Source organism: Salmo salar, chromosome ssa22 (genome assembly GCF_905237065.1).
Source record: "Salmo salar chromosome ssa22, Ssal_v3.1, whole genome shotgun sequence".
NCBI lineage: Eukaryota > Metazoa > Chordata > Actinopteri > Salmoniformes > Salmonidae > Salmo > Salmo salar.
The window spans coordinates 42,563,747-42,586,852 of NC_059463.1; the positions used below are offsets into that span (position 1 = coordinate 42,563,747).

At 44.9% G+C, this 23,106-nt stretch overlaps 1 protein-coding gene across 2 annotated transcripts; it reads left to right on the plus strand.

The window, feature by feature from the left end:
• Positions 1-526: 526 nt before the first annotated feature.
• LOC106583364 (transketolase) lies at positions 527-23,106 on the plus strand. 2 transcript variants are annotated; one of them, XM_045705728.1, is made up of 14 exons: positions 527-968; positions 3,515-3,632; positions 3,970-4,083; positions 5,502-5,605; positions 6,506-6,697; positions 7,236-7,354; positions 8,980-9,176; positions 9,538-9,702; positions 15,793-15,949; positions 17,159-17,289; positions 18,828-18,911; positions 19,290-19,383; positions 19,947-20,069; positions 21,610-23,106. In XM_045705728.1, exons 1-14 carry the CDS (start codon positions 862-864, stop codon positions 21,795-21,797), a joined length of 1,893 nt encoding a protein of 630 aa, XP_045561684.1. In that variant the 5' UTR covers positions 527-861; the 3' UTR covers positions 21,798-23,106. The 2 variants fall into 2 exon arrangements, with proteins under 2 accessions (XP_045561684.1, XP_045561685.1); XM_045705729.1 differs by having other exon boundaries at positions 5,508-5,605.

Here is a 23,106-nt window from a genome sequence, read left to right on the forward strand (position 1 = left end):
ATAAAACAATTCTCTCTCTCGCTCTCTTTCATCCTCTTTCATCCTCTTTCATCCTCTTTCTCTCTCTCTCTCTCTCTCCCTCCCTCCCTCAAACAAATTAAACCTTTAAACCTTGGCGTGCCACTTAAATGATTTAACTTTCTCTCTATAGCGTAGCCTACCTCTCTCTCGCTCTTTCTCTCTGTTACTCTCTCTCTCTCTACACACATAGACACGTACATCTTTATCTCTGTGACATGAAGCACACAAGACAAAGGCACGATCGACGAGGCGCTCACTGAGGTTGACAGGAACAAAGGACAAGACTCACATATCTCAAGTCTGGTAATGAGTTTAGACACTGAAGCCTAAGACATTTGTGGACAGTTGGTTCAACTGTGGGCAACCCCACCTCTCTTTCAGACACAAAACCCTCTTTCTAACACACACCCCTAACACAACCCTTTTTTTTAAACACACACCCCTAACACACACCTGTTTCTAACGCACACCCCTAACACAACCCTTTTTTTTAAACACACACCCCTAACACACACCTGTTTCTAACGCACACCCCTAACACAACCCTCTTTCTAACCCACACCCTTAACACAACCCTTCCTTGCACCATCATGCACGCGCCCTGTCCTCTTTCTCCTCCTTCTTCTGTGTGTGTGTGTGTGTACGTACGTGTGTGTGTGTGAACTCTCACTAGGGATAAATCCTGCCTCTCCTCCTTTCTTTCCCTCTTCTCTTTGCCACTCACACACACGAGCAGGGCTCCCTCTACCAAACCTCACTCACATACAAATACACACACAGCCCAGCCTCTGTGCAGTCTAGTCCACATTGGTTCTTTTGGTGCTTTGACATTTTGCCTTCATGGAGGACTACCACAAACCCGACCAGCAGACGGTGCAGGCGCTCAGGAACATCGCCAACCGCCTCCGAATCAACTGCATCAAGGCTACCACCGCAACGGGCAGCGGGTAAGACCCAGACACAGACAGACAAATACACACACACACATAAAAATATACACACACAGATTACACAGTCGTGAATCTAGGGAAGAGTGTATAAAGACTCATTCATACACACAGGTGCACACATAAACACATGAAAACGTAACAACACACACACACACACACACACACACACAAAACACACAGTCTTGTTTTGCTAACCTTGTGGGGACACACAATTGATTCCCATTCAAAATCCTATTTCCCCCTAACCCTAACTCTTACCCTAACCTTAACTCCAAAACCTAACGTTAACTCTAAACCTAACCTTTAACCCTTAACCCTCATTCGAACCCGAATACTAATTCTAACCCCCACTAGAAATAGCATTTTCCTTGTGGGGACTGGCAAAATGTACCCAGTTGGTCAAATTTGTCCTTGTTTACTATACTAGTGGGGACATCTGGTTAAACAGGTCCACACACACACACACACACACACACACACACACACACACACACACACACACACACACACACACACACACACACACACACACACATCCATGTGAAATGCAAAGTGTAGCGCATGTTCTCTCTTTGTTCTGTTTGACCTATGGAGAATGAATGAAACAGAAACAGGATGTATGATATGAATGAATGAAACAGAAACAGGATGTTTGATATGAATGAATGAAACAGAAACAGGATGTTTGATATGAATGAATGAAACAGAAACAGGATGTATGATATGAATGAATGAAACAGAAACAGGATGTATGATATGAATGAATGAAACAGAAACAGGATGTTTGATATGAATGAATGAAACAGAAACAGGATGTATGATATGAATGAATGAAACAGAAACAGGATGTATGATATGAATGAATGAAACAGAAACAGGATGTATGATATGAATGAATGAAACAGAAACAGGATGTTTGATATGAATGAATGAAACAGAAACAGGATGTTTGATATGAATGAATGAAACAGAAACAGGATGTTTGATATGAATGAATGAAACAGAAACAGGATGTATGATATGAATCCTTCGGGGATAATTCTGACACTTAGTCTGCTTAATAGCTTTAAATTGCAGAAAACTGTGTACTTACACATTATTTATTCATGTCTATTGAACAGGATTGATTTTCTGGCCATTGTGGCTCAATTATTTTGTTATTGGAAATGTTCTATTGTGAACAAAATCTGGAAATTATTTTGTTATTAGAAATGTTCTATTGTGAACAAAATCTGGAAATTATTTGGCGTCTCCATCTGTCTAACCGCGCGAGTAAGTGATGGAGGAGCGCCTCGGAGTTTGTTAGCACAGGACAAAACCTGTCTGGGATGTTGGTCAGTAAATATTCATAATAAATAGTCAGCAATCCATCTTATTGTGTGAACACCCACTTGAAGTGCATTATTATAGCTAAATAAACACCGTAGCCTATCCACGAATAGCCCAAGAACGCACACAGCCTAGACAATATAATCAACAGCCATGCAGTCGATGATTGAGAGAAAACCCCTCTACGCATTTCTTTACTGGGGAAAGTCAAGTGTGTTTTTTTGGTTGGGCTAGGCTACTTGCCAGCATTCCTGAGTTTTGTTGAGTTTTTAGAGCATCTGGTCGGTACTTTTAGTTTTACGCAGTTCTTTACACATTTTTTAAAGAGCATCTATTCCTTCAACAGAAGATTTTTAGATTATGCCTCAGTGGTTATGTTCAGTTTTTCGCTGGCTGGAGATGGAAGGTAACCGTTATAGGCCCGGTGATGAATGTGACTTCAAATGGCGCCCTCTGACTTCGTGCGCACAGAAGCCAAAATGGTCCCCATCTCTCCCCAGCCTCCGGTTAGTCTCGTCGTAGCAGGGATAGGTCTGTGTTGTGACCGTGACCTGAACTGGCGCTTTGCAAGGGGAGGGTTTACCCCTCTGATGTTGACGTCACTGTAATTGGGATAAAGAGAGAGCAGGCTGCTGAGGGGAGAACGGCTCATAATAATGGCCGGAACAGAGGAAATGGAATGCCATCATGATGTATTTGATAACCATTACACTGTTAACGCTCCAGTCATTACCACAAGCCCCTACTCCTTAATTAAGGTGCCACCAAACCTCCTGTGAGAGAGAGCCAATAGGGCATCTCGGTTTGAGCATGGCCCCCTCATTAGTATTTTGGATAGACAAGTACACTCTAAATAGTGTTACCCATCCTTCCCCATTGTGCTCTAAGACTGTGCCACTTCAAATCTAGTTATAGGCTCTGTGTCAATTTTGAATGTTTATGAGTTTGTAAAGTGATCTGTGTGTGTGTGTGTGTGTGTGTGTGTGTGTGTGTGTGTGTGTGTGTGTGTGTGTGTGTGTGTGTGTGTGTGTGTGTGTGTGTGTGTGTGTGTGTGTGTGTGTGTGTGTGTGTGTGTGTGTGTGTGTGTGTGTGTGTGTGTGTGTGCGTGTGCAAGAGCGAGAAACAGTCTGTGTCCAACTTGTTGTAATCTGTCTGTAACCTCCCTCCCTGGTCTGTCTGTAACCTCCCTCCCTGGTCTGTCTGTAACCTCCCAGACACCCTACATCATGCTGCAGCGTGGCAGAAATCATGTCTGTGCTCTTCTTCAACACAATGAAGTACCGCCCAGAGGACCCCAAGAACATCAACAACGACCGCTTCATCCTCTCTAAGGTGAGACACCGTAGATGAACAAAGTTCTATTGAATTTGTATTGAACTGAAGTTTTACATTTTATTTAATTGATTTGACCACCAGCCACTGTTTTGGTTAGATAAAAGTCATATAACGGTCAACATCTGCTTCCTTATGGCTGTGTTGTGGCTTGTAAGAGATTTTTCATAGATATTACAGTTAGTCTGCAGTTGTCATATGTATGATTATTTGGCTGGCAAGCAGCAACAGTGTATTTTACTCTTCCTGGTTATACAGTTATATTGTGGTTGTGTTATAGGTTTTGTTATAGTATCATATACTAGTACTATAGTAAGATGTCTGTTCCTCTCCTCAGGGTCATGCCGCCCCGGCCCTGTACTCCATGTGGACAGAGACTGGCTTCCTGAAGGAGAGTGAGCTGCTCTCTCTGTGCCAGGTGGAGTCCAACCTGGAGGGACACCCCACACCTGTAAGTGATAACTACTACACATCACCTTTAATAGCTTAGCACTAAATTATGTTTTTCCTCTGTTTTGTATCATATTGTACAGCAGCTGTTGAAACTAACATTGTAAAAGTGCCCCAAAAAATTCTCAGTGTTATTTCCTGATAGTTGCTGGTTGAAAATACAGTCTACACAGAACCTTATAAATCAGCAGGTTTTGCATGGACAGGAGTTTCGGCCAATAACAAAGAGTGTTCCAAACCTCTCTGCCAATAACAGCTAGTTTTCAGTTTTCCCCTCCCCACTCAGACCACTGCTAGACAGTCCTAGCAAAATTATTTTTTGAGAAATAGTTTTTGGATAAAAAACTATTTTTGCCCATTAAATGTAAATATATTACAGTAAGTTACTTAATTGTTACACAGAAATTATATGATATTGATATAAAACATCTGCATTGGGCCTTTAATAGCCTAAGAGTTAGCCTACACCTCACCTTTAATAGCCTAAGAGTTAGCCTACACCTCACCTTTAATAGCCTAAGAGTTAGCCTACACCTCACCTTTAATAGCCTAAGAGTTAGCCTACACCTCACCTTTAATAGCCTAAGAGTTAGCCTACACCTCACCTTCAATAGCCTAAGAGTTATCCTACACCACACCTTTAATAGCCTAAGAGTTATCCTACACCTCACCTTTAGTAGCCTAAGAGTTATCCTACACCTCACCTTTAATAGCCTAAGAGTTATCCTACACCTCACCTTTAGTAGCCTAAGAGTTATCCTACACCTCACCTTTAATAGCCTAAGAGTTAGCCTACACCTCACCTTTAATAGCCTAAGAGTTAGCCTACACCTCACCTTTAGTAGCCTAAGAGTTATCCTACACCTCACCTTTAATAGACTAAGAGTTAGCCTACACCTCACCTTTATCCTACACCTCACCTTTAACAGCCTAACAGTTAGGTCATGTTCTCCTGCTCAGACATTGATGACCATGCCAGATCTTACAATGCCTGGATAGGTATTTAACGTATCAGCTAACCATACCATATCATATGATACAGCAATGTGGTGCCCGACTGCACAGTCGATGTCGTGGCATGCAACCATTGGTTGATGCATGCAACGTCTGAGCAGGGGAACGCGACCTTAGCCTACTCCTCACCTTTAATTGCCTACCAGTTAGCCTCAATTAGGACCAGACAGATATGACCACACAACAACTCTAAACCTGGGTCATATTCCGAAGAACACACAGTAGCAAAAGGTTTTGCAACTGTAAACAAAAATCTGTGCTCTTATTGGACAAGTTCAGGTAGTGCCTCACTAAACTTGTCCAATAACTTGTAACATAATAATACTTCAACGTTTTCCACCTACTGAACACATCCCTGCTCTCTATGGTGATAGTAACAGTCCTGTTCCTGTGTATGCGTTGGAGTTTCAGAAGCAGCAGTTTGTGGATGTGGCTACTGGCTCTCTGGGCCAGGGCCTGGGTGTGGCCTGTGGGATTGCCTACACCGGGAAGTACTTTGACAAGTCCAGGTAAGAGTTCACACACATGCACACACAGATTATAAGTCTTTGCATGCCTCTAAATTCTAAAGTGTCAAGCGTGGACTCTAGTTCATACTGTGGTATTTTAGAGGTCTTTAGAGCAGTGTTCCCCGACCCTGGTCCTCCAGTACCACCAACAGTACCGTTTTATTATAGCCCAGGACAAACACACCTCATGCAACTCATTGAGGGCTTGATGATTAGTTGACAAGTCTCCAGGGCTACAATACACATGTGTACTGTTGGGGTACTCAAGGAGCAGTGTTGGGAAACACTGCTTTAGAGCATAGTGAGGTTTTTGAAGGTTCTCTGGGTGTACAGGGGCTGCATGCTCTGCTATCCCAATTGTTCTGCTCTAATTACCACAGCCCTGGCAGACACAACTCTGTTCTTTTTTACCATCCAGAAAGATTCTGTCTCAGAATCCGATTGGACCAGGTTTACATTAGTATTCATCACTCAGTCTATTGTTCAAAACCACACTCACATTCCTCAATCTAATTCAGGTTTGGGTTCAGGTTTTGTCTCGAAATGTGGATCTCCGATATGCAGAATGCTGATATTGCCAGTCTCCAAAATGTGCCCTAGATTTGTACTAGAGAAGGATTTTGTGTGGACAGTGGTTAAAACTCATAACATAAGCAGATTATCAAACCATTTGATTAAAAGATGAGTGTTTGTTCTGTTCATAGGAGCCTGTGTGGCTAGAAGCCTCAGTGAAGATGTGAGGGAACAGAGTAGGTGTGATAGAAAGAGGTGTAAAGGTTACCATCCAGTCCCCTAGACAGATGCAGGGGGTGGTGTGGGTACATACACACACACACACACACACACACACACACACACACACACCCCTGTCTTACCCATCCGTCCCTTTCTCTTCCCCAGCTACCGTGTGTTCTGTCTGATGGGGGATGGGGAGCTGTCTGAGGGGGCAGTGTGGGAGGCCATGTCCTTCGCCTCCTACTACCAGCTGGACAACCTGGTGGCCATCTTGGATATCAACCGTCTGGGCCAGACCGACCCAGCTCCCCTGCAGCACCACGTGGAGAAGTATCAGAAACGCTGTGAGGCCTTCGGGTGAGTGTGTGTGTGTGTGTGTGTGTGTGTGTGTGTGTGTGTGTGTGTGTGTGTGTGTGTGTGTGTGTGTGTGTGTGTGTGTGTGTGTGTGTGTGTGTGTGTGTGTGTGTGAGTGAAAGTGGGTTTACGAGGAGAGAGTGATCATCTTTGTGAATGTGCTGGGAGAACGAGTCTGAATGTGTGAAGGCATATGTCAACATTAGTGGGCATATGTGGAATGTATTGTTTATGTGTGAATGAATAGAGAAAGTGTGTTCATGTGTTTCCATATGTGGAATGTATTGTTTATGTGTGTATGAGTAGAGAAAGTGTGTTCATGTGTTTCCATATGTGGAATGTATTGTTTATGTGTGTATGAGTAGAGAAAGTGTGTTCATGTGTTTCCATATGTGGAATGTATTGTTTATGTGTGTATGAGTAGAGAAAGTGTGTTCATGTGTTTCGATATGTGGAATGTATTGTTTATGTGTGTATGAGTAGAGAAAGTGTGTTCATGTGTTTCCATATGTGAAATGGGTTTTCTGATGTGTTTCTACAGTTGGCATGCCATCATCGTGGATGGGCACAGTGTGGAGGAGCTGTGTAAGGCTCTGAGCCAGGCTCGCCACCAGCCCACTGCCATCATCGCCAAGACCACCAAGGGCAAGGGCATCCCAGGTACTCTCAGCCTCACATGGCTACTGGTTACATTATATTACTCATACTAGGCCTCTATCTCAGTGATGGGCTATGCTCTATCTCAGTGATGGGCTTCCCTCTATCTCAGTGATGGGCTACCCTCTATCTCAGTGATGGGCTATGCTCTATCTCAGTGATGGGCTACCCTCTATCTCAGTGATGGGCTATGCTCTATCTCAGTGATGGTGCTACCCTCTATCTCAGTGATGGGCTATGCTCTATCTCAGTGATGGGCTACCCTCTATCTCAGTGATGGGCTACGCTCTATCTCAGTGATGGGCTACGCTCTATCTCAGTGATGGGCTTCCCTCTATCTCAGTGATGGGCTATGCTCTATCTCAGTGATGGGCTACGCTCTATCTCAGTGATGGGCTACGCTCTATCTCAGTGATGGGCTTCCCTCTATCTCAGTGATGGGCTATGCTCTATCTCAGTGATGGGCTACGCTCTATCTCAGTGATGGGCTACGCTCTATCTCAGTGATGGGCTTCCCTCTATCTCAGTGATGGGCTACGCTCTATCTCAGTGATGGGCTACGCTCTATCTCAGTGATGGGCTTCCCTCTATCTCAGTGATGGGCTTCCCTCTATCTCAGTGATGGGCTACGCTCTATCTCAGTGATGGGCTACCCTCTATCTCAGTGATGGGCTACCCTCTATCTCAGTGATGGGCTACCCTCTATCTCAGTGATGTGCTACCCTCTATCTCAGTGATGGGCTACCCTCTATCTCAGTGATGGGCTTCCCTCTATCTCAGTGATGGGCTACCCTCTATCTCAGTGATGGGCTACCCTCTATCTCAGTGATGGGCTACCCTCTATCTCAGTGATAGGCTTCCCTCTATCTCAGTGATGGGCTACCCTCTATCTCAGTGATGGGCTTCCCTCTATCTCAGTGATGGGCTTCCCTCTATCTCAGTGATGGGCTACCCTCTATCTCAGTGATGGGCTACCCTCTATCTCAGTGATGGGCTACGCTCTATCTCAGTGATGGGCTACGCTCTATCTCAGTGATGGGCTACGCTCTATCTCAGTGATGGGCTACGCTCTATCTCAGTGATGGGCTACGCTCTATCTCAGTGATGGGCTACGCTCTATCTCAGTGATGGGCTACGCTCTATCTCAGTGATGGGCTACCCTCTATCTCAGTGATGGGCTTCCCTCTATCTCAGTGATGGGCTACCCTCTATCTCAGTGATGGGCTACGCTCTATCTCAGTGATAGGCTTCCCTCTATCTCAGTGATGGGCTTCCCTCTATCTCAGTGATGGGCTACCCTCTATCTCAGTGATGGGCTACCCTCTATCTCAGTGATGGGCTACCCTCTATCTCAGTGATAAGCTTCCCTCTATCTCAGTGATGGGCTACCCTCTATCTCAGTGATGGACTTCCCTCTATCTCAGTATATGCACACACAAGTCACTACTGTATAATGTGTCGCTAAGGACTTTTTACTGACCATGTGACCTGATTTCAGTACCAGAGTTTTTACTGGTCAGGTCACATGATCAGGAAAAATTCCTGGGCCTATGTATGCGTATACAATATAATGTTGAGTATACTGTATGTATTTTGATGTTGTGTATTTTGCTGTCCACGTTTGCCAGCTGTGGAGGATAAGATGGGCTGGCATGCCAAGCCCCTGCCCAAAGACATGGCTGAGGGAGTCGTGAAGGATCTGCAGGCGCGCATCATGAACAGCAGCAAGCGCCTGTACCCTGCCACGCCCATGGAGGACGCCCCGCCAGTCAGCCTGTGCAACATCCGCATGCCCAGCGCCCCCGCCTACAAGCAGGGAGAGAAGGTAACACATAGAACGCACACCTCACCACAGGAGGACAGGCTAGTGGTCCTCCCCTCAGCAGCCTCCATTGCACCTCACCATTTACAGTACATCTGGGATTGTGCTCTCATCCCAATCACAGAGGTGTCAACATTATTGACTGCACTGACACTTGGGACTCAGCCCATAGTCCCAAACAAGATATAAAATAAACTGTCACAACTTTGAGTACTGTCAACTAGAAGGTCGTATAATGATGCATAAATAACAGGTAGACGTATTGTCTTTTTGACTTATTGCTTTCTTATTATTATTAATGATTGGTTGATTGATTGATTAGTTGATTGGTTGATTAATTGATTGAATGGTTGTCTTTCTACAGATTTCCACCAGGAAAGCCTATGGCATGGCCCTGGCTAAACTGGGTCGTTACAATGAGCGCGTGGTGGTCCTGGACGGAGACACCAACAACATCACCTACTCAGAGATCTTCAAGAACGAACATCCCAACCGCTTTGTGGAGTGTTACATCGCTCAACAGAACATGGTAGGAAATTAAACCTAACCCTCTTGAGTTGATCCTGGTCACAGGTGATGAGGTCAGGATCAGGAGAAACCTATTGGAACTGTCACGCCCTGACCTGAGAGAGCCTTTTTATTTCTCTATTTAGGTTTGGTCAGGGTGTGATTTGGGTGGGCATTCTATGTTCTATTTTCTATGTTTTGTATTTCTTTGTTTTGGCCGGGTATGGTTTTCAATCAGGGATAGCTGTCTATCGTTGTCTCTGATTGGGAACCATACTTAGGCAGCCCTTTTTCCCACCTGTCCTTGTGGGTAGTTAACTTTGTTTGTGGCACTTTGCCCTGTAAGCTTCACGGTGGTTTTGTATTGTTTATTGGTTTTGCTGGCGACATTCAATAAAGAGGAAAATGTACGCTCACCACGCTGCACCTTGGTCTACTTCATCCGACGGTCGTGACAGGAGCTAAGTATTACCACTCTATAAACACAGACAAACACTTTCTCTAACCTCACCAAGCTTTTAAAAGATGACCTGTCCTCCAAATAAATATTTTTGTAAAAAAATAAATAAGAATCTATCCTGAAATGTAGAGATGTACTCAGATTAAAATAAGAAATACAATTGTAGCAGCATTTGGTGGCTCAGTTTAGCTGTCCTCTCTCCTCTACTTACATCTCTCTCTCTGATGATAAACAGAATGCCCTGTCCCCAGACCTGGGTTTGAACAGAATGCCCTGTCCCCAGACATGGGTTTGAACAGAATGCCCTGTCCCCAGACCTGGGGTTGAACAGAATACCCTGTCCCCAGACCTGGGTTTGAACAGAATGCCCTGTCCCCAGACCTGGGGTTGAACAGAATGCCCTGTCCCCAGACCTGGGTTTGAACAGAATGCCCTGTCCCCAGACCTGGGGTTGAACAGAATACCCTGTCCCCAGACCTGGGTTTGAACAGAATACCCTGTCCCCAGACCTGGGTTTGAACAGAATACCCTGTCCCCAGACCTGGGTTTGAACAGAATGCCCTGTCCCCAGACCTGGGGTTGAACAGAATACCCTGTCCCCAGACCTGGGTTTGAACAGAATGCCCTGTCCCCAGACCTGGGTTTGAACAGAGAAGCAGAGAGAAGCAGAGAGGCTGAGATGTGGGTCCATCCATAATGTAACACTGGGACTGTAGAGAAAGGCAGAGAGGCTGAGATGTGGGTCCATCCATAATGTAACACTGGGACTGTAGAGAGAGGCAGAGAGGCTGCGACATGACCTACTTACAGTATGCCATGCTCCCTCCCTCCCTCCATTCCTCCGATGCCTCGCCATGCTCCCTCCCTCCCTACACACAGCTGGCTGCTGCCTATGGCTCTGCAGCCTCTCATACAGTATACTGCCCACCACTCGCTTTGTCTATTTCTCTCTTTCTCTTTCTATCTCTGTCTGTCTTTGTAGGTCTCTCTCTCTCTTTCCAATCAAAATCAAATCAAATCAAATTGTATTGTCACATGCGCCAAACACAACAGGTGTAGACTTTACAGTGAAATGCTTACTTACAAGCCCTTAACCAACAATGCAGTTTTAAGAAAAATAAGTGTTAACAAAGTATTTACTAAATAAACTGAAGTAAAAAAAATATATATAAAAATAAGAAAATATATCTCTATCTTTCTGTTTCTCTCTCTCCCCTCCCCACTTATTTCACCCCCTCATTGCAATCTATCCATACATTAACATTTTGGAAGAGCCAGCCATTCAGGCCTGGCTGTACTGTATACAGTAGCTGCCTGGTCATTTGTCTGGTTCCTCCTGGCAGCCTGTTCAGATGTAGGTCAGGGCTGTGTTTGAGCAGCCGTTATAACAAGTCAGTCATGTTGAGATGAGAGGTGAAATATTCATCAGAGAGGAGGGTGGGTGTGGCCGTCCGGCTGATCTCACTGACTGACTGGGTGAATGTTTGGCTGACGGACTGGTTTACTGGCTGACGACCTGGGTGACTGGTTGACTGACTGCCTGACTGACTGACTGGGTAGGTGACTGCCTGGATGACTGACTAACTGACAGGCTGACTGACTGACTGACTGGTTGACTGACTGGCTGGCTCGCTGGCTGCTAGACTATTATCATAAAGACGATGTGCAGAAAAGAGCCAGAATGACAGGTTCAAATGAGGAATCATTAATATTGATAAGAGAAGCATGAGAAAATCAGAGAGGCACTGGTGTTAATGTTATGACTGATTTATGACTGCATTATGTCATGTGTTTGTGAATACTGCATCAAAGGGGCAAGCTGAAACTCAAATAATCACACAGTGGACACCCCGCCACCGTTTTTGGTAAACAGAAAATAAAAAAATATATATGTTGAGAGAGAGATACAGAGAAGGAGACTAATTAAATACTCTTCTATACAATGACAGGAGTCAATAACAGGACTTCTGTCCTCTTTGTCCAGATTCAAAGTAGTGGAGAATAGGGACATGGGATAATAGTACCTCTGTTTGGTACTGCTATAGAATATGAATGAGTCCATATTACATTGAGGAGAGGAGCAGGGGGATCGGGGAGGGCTCTGGAGACAGGAAATAGGAAATGACAATGCATGAGAGTGATTCCTCACATATGGTACTGTAAGCTCCTGTGCTTTTGGACTGACTGACTTCTCACTGACTTTTACATAACTTCTGGAGGCATGAACCCTCCCTTTGATTGTGATTGGCTCAGCAGTTATCGTTCCCATGGAGACCTCACTTGACCCTTTGGATCTTCAGGTCATAGAGATACAATAAATATTGTTCTATGTAATTCTGTGGTTCTGCTGAACTTCAGAAGTACTGTATCTGCAGCTGATTTGTGTTCAGTAACTTCCTACATGTCTAAGACTCTGCAGGTGCAGGACAACCATACAAATGAAGTACAGTGCCCTCTTTAATTATTGGGACAGAGAGGGATTTTGTTTTTTGGCTCTATACCCTAAAAGTTTGGATGTTAAATAAAACAATGACTGGGGTTAAAGGTTAAAGGTTAAAGTGAGGACTGACAGCTTCAAGATGAGGGTATTTTCATCCATATTGGGTGAACTGTTTAGAAATGACAGCACTTTTTGTACATAGTCCCCCCCATTTTAGGGGGAACAAAAGTATTGGGACAAATTCACTTATATTTTTTTATTTAACCTTTATTTAGCCAGGTAGGCAAGTTGAGAACAAGTTCTCATTTACAACTGCAACCTGGCCAAGAATAAAGCAAAGCAGTTCGACACATACACCAACACAGAGTAACAAATGGAATGAACAAAACATACAGTCAATAATACAGTTGAAGAAAATCTATATACAGTGTGTGCAAATGAGGTAAGAAAAGGGAGGTAAGGCAATAAATAGGCCATGGTGGCGAAGTAATTACAATATACCAATTAGACACTAGAGTGATTGATGTGCAGAAGATGAATGTGCAAGTAGAGATAAAGGGGTGCAAAGGAGCAAGATAAATAAATAAATACAGTATGGGGATGAGGTAGTTGGATGGGCTATTTACAGATGGGCTATGTACAGGTGCAGTGATCTGTGAGCTGCTCAGACAGCTGGTGCTTAAAGCTAGTGAGGGAGGTAAGAGTCTCCAGCTTCAGTGATTTTTGCAATTCATTCTAGTCATTGACAGCAGAGAACTGGAAGAAAAGGTGGCCAAAGTAGGAATTGGCTTTGGGGATGACTAGAGAGATATACCTGCTGGAGCGCGTGCTACGGGTGGGTGCTGCTATGGTGACCAGTGAGTTGAGATAAGGCGGGCCTTACCTATCAGAAACTTGTAGATGACCTGAAGCCAGCGGGTTTGGCGACGAGTATGAAGCGAGGGCCAGCCAATGAGAGCGTACATGTCGCAGTGGTGGGTAGTATATGGGGCTTTGGTGACAAAACGGATGGCATTGTGATAGACTGCATCCAATTTGTTGAGTAGAGTGTTGGGGGCTATTTTGTAAATGACATCGCCGAAGTCCAGGATCGGTAAGATGGTCAGTTTTACGAGGGTATGTTTGGCAGCATGAGTGAAGGATGCTTTGTTGTGAACTAGGAAGCCGATTCTAGATTTAATTTTGGATTGGAGATGCTTAATGTGAGTCTGGAAGGAGAGTTTAGAGTCTAACCAGACACCTAGGTATTTATAGTTGTCCACATATTCTAAGTCAGAACCGTCCAGAGTAGTGATGCTGGGCGGGTGGGCAGGTGTGGGCAGCGATCGGTTGAAGAGCATGCATTTAGTTTTACTTGCATTTAAGAGCAGTTGGAGGCCACGGAAGGAGAGTTGTATGGCATTGAAGCTCGTCTGGAGGTTAGTTAACACGGTGTCCAAAGAAGGGCCAGAAGTATACAGAATGGTGTCGTCTGCGTAGAGGTGGATCAGAGAATCTCCAGCAGCAAGAGCGACATCATTGATGTATACAGAGAAGAGAGTCGGCCCAAGAATTGAACCCTGTGGCACCCCCATAGAGACTGCCAGAGGTCTGGACAACAGGCCCGCCGATTTTACACACTGAACTCTGTCTGAGAAGCAGTTGGTGAACCAGGCGAGGCAATCCTTTGAGAAACCAAGGCTGTCGAGTCTGCCGATAAGAATGTGGTGATTGACAGAGTTGAAAGCCTTGGCCAGGTCGATGAATACAGCTGCACAGTACTGTCTCATATCGATGGCAGTTATGATATCGTTTAGGACCTTGAGCGTGGCTGAGGTGCACCCATGACCAGCTCTAAAACCAGATTGCATAGCGGAGAAGGTACGGTGGGATTCGAAATGGTCGGTAATCCGTTTGTTAACTTGGCTTTCGCAGACCTTAGAAAGGCAGGGTAGGATAGATATAGGTCTGTAGCAGTTTGGGTCTAGAGTGTCCCCCCCTTTGAAGAGGGGGACGACGGCGCCAGCTTTCCAATCTTTGGGAATCTCAGACGATACAAAAGAGAGGTTGAACAGGCTAGTAATAGGGGTTGCAACAATTTCGGGAAATAATTTCAGAAAGAGAGGGTCCAGATTGTCTAGCCCGACTGATTTGTATGGGTCCAGATTTTGCAGCTCTTTCAGAACATCAGCTGTCTTGATTTGGGTGAAGGAGAAATGGTGAGGGCTTGGGCGGGTTGCATGTGTATTACATGTGTATTAAAGTAGTAAAAAGTTTAGTATTTATTCCTATTTTCATAGCACGCAATGACTACATCAAGCTTGTGACTCTACACATTTGCTGTTTGAATGCATTTGCTGTTTGTTTTGGTTGTGTTTCAGATCATTTTGTGGCCAATAGAAATTAATGGTAAATAATGTATTGTATTGAGTCAATTTTATTGTAAATACGAATAGAATATGTTTATAAACACTTTTACATAAATGTGGATGCTATGGATAATTCTGACTGAATCCTGAATAATTATGAGTGAAAAAATTACAGACGCACAAATATATATATAAAAAAAAAAAGATTTAGTAAAAGATTTAGATGCACTATTGTAAAGTGGTTGTTCCACTGGATATCATAAGGTGAATGCACCATTTTGTAAGTCGCTCTGGATAAGAGCGTCTGCTAAATGACTTAAATGTAATGTAATGTAATATCATACCGCCCCCAAAACAAATGCTATTGTAATGATGAGAGTTTAGCATGTCTTGGAGGTATGATATAAAATGCTAACCTCCCCTGTTATTGTAATGGTGAGAGGTTAGCATGTCTTGGAGGTATGACATTTGTGCGTCTGTAACTCTATATATTGCGGAGGTCACTGGACATGTCCCCGAGGGGTTTAATAGGGACTAGATTTACTGCCTGGCTCCAGAGGAGGCTCATCCAGGGAGGAAGAGGAGGATGGTCCTCCTGAATTTGTGCCTACGTCTTGAATAGCACCCTATTCCCTTTATAGTATACTTTTAACCAGGGTGCACACAAAGTAATGCACTATATAGGGAATATGGGGCCATTTGGGACGCATCCCTTGTAAATGAATAGACGGTGACTTGGAAGCTGTCACCCGTGGCTTCATTAAAATAATTTCCATCCATTATTCGCCCTAACTAATCTTGCCAAAGTCACCAGCCGCCATTGTTATAGTATGATGGAACCCCTTCTTCCCCTCCTCCCTCTAGGTGAGTGTTGCCACTGGTTGCGCTGCCCGTGAGAGGAACGTTGTGTACGCCAGCACCCTGGCCTCCTTCTTCACCCGCGCCTACGACCAGCTCCGTATGGCTGCCATCTCAGAGAGCAACATCAATCTGTGTGGCTCCCACTGTGGCCTGTCCATCGGTGAGTCTGTCTGTCAGCCATTCATCCACCCCAAACACCCTCACTACATGCTACTCACACAACCTCCCACCATCACACCCATCTGTAACCTATCACCTCACAACCCCACCCTTTCCCCAGTGACCTCACACACTCTGCACTCTTTCTATTGGCTCCTCAAGTCAACGCATCCTCAAATGGTCTGAAAGCCTAACGTGACTGTCCTCCTCCTTGATCCAAGTTCCTATTTTTCTTTCTCTCTCTCCACTTCTGTGTTTTCCTCCTCACCTCCTCCTTCACCCCCTGAGTTCCCTAGCCTCCCTCTCTCCTCCCCCTCCCTGACCCCTGACCCTGTCTGTCCTGGACGCTGTCACCTTCACCGGAGGACCTGATATCCCTCTCCTCTGTTAGTCCCTCAGGTACACTGCATGCCACCCTCTCAATCTGCCTGTCTGTCCTAGTGTCTGTCTGCACACCTGCCTGCCACTCTGTCTGTCTGTCTGTCTGTCTGTCTGTCTGTCTGTCTGTCTGTCTGTCTGTCTGTCTGTCTGTCTGTCTGTCTGTCTGTCTGTCTGTCTGTCTGTCTGTCTGTCTGTCTGTCTGTCTGTCTGTCTGTCTGTCTGTCTGTCTGTCTGTCTGTCTGTCTGTCTGTCTGTCTGTCTGTCTGTCTGTCTGTCTGTCCACCTGCATGACACTCTCTCTGTCTGTCTGTCCTACTGTCTATCTGCACACCTGCATGCCACTCTCTCTGTCTGTCTGTCCTATTGTCTGCCTGCACACCTGCATGCCACTCTCTCTGTCTGTCTGTCCTATTGTCTGTCTGCACACCTGCCTGCCACTCTCACTGTCTGTCTGTCCTACTGTCTGCCTGCACACCTGCATGCCACTCTCTGTCTGTCTGTCCTACTGTCTGTCCGACTGTCTGTCTGCACACCTGCCTGCACTCTCTCCGTCAATCTGTCCTATTGTCCTCATTCCTTTCTGGTCTTATACACCTGCATGTCTGTCGGTCCACCAGGCCTTTCACTTTACATTGGGTTGAAATAGTATTCAAGTTTTGTTGAGCATGCCCGGAGTGTGAAATGGATGTGGTTCTCACCAGGCACGCTCAATGAAGCGTGAAAAAGTCCCCCTAAAGTCCCTGAAAAACAACATACTGTTTGCTTTCTGCTACATTTGACAACAATTTGGAATTAAAGGATTCTAACTATGTGAGTGTGTGTGTTCCAGGAGAGGACGGGCCATCCCAGATGGGTCTAGAAGACATAGCCATGTTTAGGGCCATCCCCACGGCAACCATCTTCTACCCCAGCGATGGCGTTTCTATTGAAAAGGCAGTGGAGCTTGCTGCCAGCACAAAGGTACTTATTATATCCTCCCACCAAAATGCTATTGGTCCTTATCCCCATACCTCCAAAAAGATATTGGTCCTTATCCCCATACCCCCAAAAAGATATTGGTCCTTATCCCCATACCCCCCAAAATATATTGGTCCTTATCCCCATACCCCAAAAAGATATTGGTCCTTATCCCCATACCCCCAAAATGTTATTGGTCCTTATCCCCATACACCCCAAAATATATTGATCCTTATCCCCATACCCCCAAAATGTTATTTGTCATTATCCGCATAACCCCAAAAAGAAATTGGTCCTTATCCCCATACCCCCAAAAAGATATTGGTCCTTATCCCCATACCCCCAAAAAGATATTGGTCCTTATCCCCATACCCCCAAAAAGATATTGGTCCTTATCCCCATACCCCCAAAAAGATATTGGTCCTTATACCCATACCCCAAAATGTTATTGGTCCTTATCTCGATACCCTCAAAATGTTATTGGTCCTTATCCCCATACACCCCAAAATGTTATTGGTCCTTATCCCCATACCTCCCAAAAGATATTGGTCCTTATCCCCATACACCCCAAAATATATTGGTCCATATCCCCATACCCCCAAAATGTTATTTGTCATTATCCCCATACCCCCAAAAAGATATTGGTCCCTATCCCCATACCCCCAAAAAGATATTGGTCCATATCCCCATACCCCCAAAATGTTATTTGTCATTATCCCCATACCCCCAAAAAGATATTGGTCCTTATCCCCATACCCCCAAAAAGATATTGGTCCTTATCCCCATACCCCCCAAAATATATTGGTCCTTATCCCCATACCCCAAAAAGATATTGGTCCTTATCCCCATACCCCCAAAATGTTATTTGTCATTATCCGCATACCCCCAAAAAGATATTGATCCTTATCCCCATACCCCCAAAATGTTATTTGTCCTTATCCCCATACCCCAAAATATATTGGTCCTTATCCCCATACCCCAAAAAGATATTGGTCCTTATCCCCATACCCCCCAAAATATATTGGTCCTTATCCCCATACCCCAAAAAGATATTGGTCCTTATCCCCATACCCCCAAAATGTTATTTGTCATTATCCGCATACCCCCAAAAAGATATTGGTCCTTATCCCCATACCCCCAAAATGTTATTTGTCATTATCCGCATACCCCCAAAAAGATATTGGTCCTTATACCCATACCCCAAAAAGATATTGGTCCTTATCCCCATACCCCAAAATATATTGGTCCTTATCCCCATACCCCAAAAAGATATTGGTCCTTATCCCCATACCCCCAAAATGTTATTGGTCCTTATCTCGATACCCTCAAAATGTTATTGGTCCTTATCCCCATACACCCCAAAATGTTATTGGTTTCTCATCCCCTCCCACAATATGTTATTAGTCCTCCAACATTATGTTTTCCCTCTACCTCCCACACCCCCCCAAAACCAGGGGATGGGCTTTGTGTGCTCACCCTACAATGTAATACCTGTTTACAATGAATTCCAATATACATTGTACTATGTTATCTTTTCTTAGGGTGTTTGCTACATAAGAACCAGCCGCCCCGAGAAACCCATCATCTACAGCAGCAATGAGGACTTCCATGTTGGACAGGCTAAGGTGAGCACCACTCAGCTCTGAAATATTTTCTACATTACATTAACTACACAGACTAATCACAGCCTTGACTAAGCCACTTTAGTTTTCTATCCTGCTTCAGGACGTGCTATGATTAGTAAAATGATTAGTTTAATCAGTTGCACAGCATCCATAATAGGAACTACTGTATCTCACTGAGAACGTTTTGTCTGACAACTGAACGAGTTTCTACTATGGATGGAGTACAAGTGGTTGAGTGGCTGGAACACAAGCCTGCAGACAGACAGGGTTGTCTTCTAGTAGGATAAACAATTCATCTCTCATCCAATAGTCTAGAGCAGGAAGAGCTGTATGAGATGTGCTAGAGCCTTGCTGTTAACCCTTCCCTGTCCATCTCAGGTGGTGCACCAGAGTACGGAGGACAAGGTGACTGTGATCGGAGCTGGGATTACTCTGCATGAGGCCGTGGCTGCAGCTGAGATGCTCAAGAAAGGTACAGTACAACTACACCCAGATCAATGATCTAACTATGTGGGTGCAGAGAAATACTTGGAACCCAGGACAAAACTTTATCTGAGTTTGATTACTCCTGTCTGGGGCAATGCTCTCTTTTCTTCATACGCTAATATTGGCTCCATGTACTAATGCGCTGCTATTTAATTCAATCAGTTCATTAGCGTTGGTGCACAACATCTTATTCTTCTATAAGTGTTAGACTTTCTCAACTATATGTTCAAGTTTATCCAGATTAGAAAGCTTAATCCCTCCCACAATGATTTAAGGTTCAGGTTTTATAGTCATTCTCTGTGTAGCTGCCTGTGTCTTGTTATTGTTTCTCCACTGAAACACTCTACTCAAGGATCCACAATTCCAGTAACTCCAGTAACAAATGTCCAGGTTTTCAAAAAATCCTGGTTGAAGGATTCCAGATTTCCAGCTTATTCATTTCTAATTCCGTGAATCTTCCAACCAGGATTTCTGAAAAACCTGGGAATTCTGCAACCCTCTGCACTACTGTTGATTAACGCTATGTTTTCCACCTTGTTGTTTTCCCAGAGAGGATCTTCATCAGGGTGATTGACCCGTTCACCATCAAACCCCTGGACTCCAAGACCATCATTGAGCACGCGCGCCAGACCAGGGGGCGTATCCTCACTGTAGAGGACCACTACTACGAAGGTACGCTTTTTCTGACAAGTGTTCCGACCTCCTTGGACCAAACACCATGCAGTTAGAGAGGGATCAAACACCAGGAAGTTAGAGAGGGACCAAACACCAGAAGGTTAGAGGGACCAAACACCAGAAAGTTAGAGAAGGACCAACCACCAGGAAGTTAGAAATGGACCAACCACCAGGAAGTTAGAGAGGGACCAAACACCAGGAAGTTAGAGAGGGACCAAACACCAGGAAGTTAGAGAGGGACCAAACACCAGGAAGTTAGAGAGGGACCAAACACCAGGAAGTTAGAGAGGGACCAAACACCAGGAAGTTAGAGAGGGACCAAACACCAGGAAGTTAGAGAGGGACCAAACACCAGGAAGTTAGAGAGGGACCAAACACCAGGAAGTTAGAGAGGGACCAAACACCAGGAAGTTAGAGAGTGACCAAACATCAGGAAGTTAGAGAGTGACCAAACATCAGGAAGTTAGAGAGGGGCCAAACACCAGGAAGTAACCACTTCACCAGACTCCAGCACTCGAGGGTACTTTTATGTAGTTTAGCCACATTGTAGTGTTTTAGCCATATATATTGCATAGCCTTTACAACCTGGCAACCTGAAATATTTTGCCATTATTTATTTATGAATATGCAGCCAGTGTCCTCTCATTGGCCCATAGACACTGGGGTGTGTTGCGGTGGCATGTTCCAATTGGATGAGTGGCTGAGACGTGATGCAGTGGCATGTTGTCATTGGCTCGAGAGGCATCACGTGTTAGGCGCTGTCATGGTGGGCGAGATATATTCTGTTCTGGTGTATTTTGTTTGCTGAGGAGGGAGACTGTATATCTGTGTGTGTGTGTGTGTGAGGGCCAGGGAAGCAGAGTGCTGTCAGATTTCCTTAGTGGAGTGTGTTCCCATGGGGCTTTCTGTGACCCAGATATCACATAGACAGCTATGTCCAACACAGACAGCCATGCCTAGTCCTGCCCAGCCTGTGTCTGTGTAGGTTAGGGCCGGAGGAGATGAGAGTGGGGGTGGGGAGGGGACAGACTGGACCAAAGATGTGTGGCTTCCAAAATCAGTAGCATCCCCCTATCTGTCCCCTAAGGGGAGAGAAACTAGGGATAGCATGGGAGAAAAAGAGTGAGAGAACGAAGAAGGACAGATAGAGGGTGAGAATATGGGGGGGGGGCTTGCATGGCAACAGAAATAGATCAATGGCTTCATCCAAATGATCAATGAGCAACGAGTGGCTTCAGGTAGAACCTTTAGGCAGTTGGCACTGATCTAGGATCAGCTTATCTACCCACAATCATAACCTTTAAGTGTAGAGGGATAAACACAAAGCTGACCTTAGGTCAGTGTTTGAGCTTAACTTAATCCTAGTGTCCCAGATTGGGGTCAATTCCATTTCAATTCAGCAAATTTCGGGAAGGAAACCGAATTTCAAATTGACTGAATTGAATATGAATTGACCGTAACCCTGTCGCAGAGAAGGTTCTTCCTGTCCCTTCCCTCTCTCATGTCACGTATTTAATGTATTGTTGCTGTTCCTCAGGTGGTCTGGGGGAGGCAGTGTGCTCAGCGGTGGTGAACGAGCAGGGCTTCACCCTACAGCGGCTGGCCGTGGCCCACGTACCCCGCAGCGGCAAGCCCAACGAGCTGCTCAAGATTTACGGCATCGACCGCGAAGCCATTTGCCAGGCCATCAGGAAGATGCTCAGCGGCTCTGCCAACGCCAAGTAGCTCCACCCCTTCCTGCCTAAGCCCCACCCGACCCAATTCTACCACCCCTCAGATAAACGTTTCATGTCACATGACCCCACCCCACCCCACCTGGTAACCTCGCCCCCTCACTGTGAAAGTCCACCCCTGTGTTTACTGAAGTAACGTGCGTTTGTGCTGTATGTACATTTTGACGTAACCGTCACACATTTCACTTTTTTTCCCTCATACATCACACACACACACACACACACACACACACACACACACACACACACACACACACACACACACACACACACTTACTTCCTGGTAACCATGGGTCATCACAGGGTCAAGTTTAGAATTTAAAATGAGAGATAGTCATTGATCCTCAAACCCGGTTGGCAGGTGTAGATGGACATTCTCCATACCAAACAATCCAATAAAGACTGTACATGTTGTTACTCAATGCAGGTACCTTTATGTGATGCTCATGTGTTTTTAAACTCTTCCTCTTTGATATTTTCAACCCCAAACAACCAGCAGCAGTCTATTTGAATACTTTTATATTGTTCTGATGATGTAGTTCTGAAGACAGGGTGGGGCATGTGGTAGTGAAATCTAGGTGTCGTCTCCATGACATGTTTGTAGAACGTAGTCCAATAAAAAATAAATACAGACGATCAAATAGAAATGTATGTGGGCCATAAATATCAGTGAAGTGAAAAGTCCATACAGTTTGAACCATATGTCTCTTTATACCACAACACCCAACTTGTACTGGACAGCTTGTGTTAGCACAGCACACACTAACTTCCTTTCATCTCTACAGCTCAGGCGTAGACTAGCTAAACATATGGCGTCAAAGAACTGCCCAAATGTTGTGCGTTCAACCTTTGGCAGATATCTAACTCCATATTAACACCTTTTACCTGGATGAGCAAACCAGAAGAAGTACGTTAGCCCGAACTGTCTGAACATACCAATAATGTTTCTATTCCATTTACATTTTTGTCATTTAGCGTATGCTCTTATCCAGAGTGACTTACAGGAGCAAGACCAATGTGTCCTCTACAGCAAATAGTTTGACTTGGAGGTCGGGGAGAGGGATACAGGGCCAGCTAGGACTTACAGTAGGGTTGGGGTGAATTCCATTTGAATTCAGTCAATTCAGGAAGTGAATTGATCCTAACCCTGGATTAGAGAGCATCTCTGTGCTTGTGGCCATGGTGATGTTGGGAGTATGCTGTTACATCTGAACTGTGAACCTAGTACAAACACCTCCTTCGTTACTTGAACTTCTGTATGTACCTTATACTTTTATTTATTAAAGCCCTCTGCATTTCAA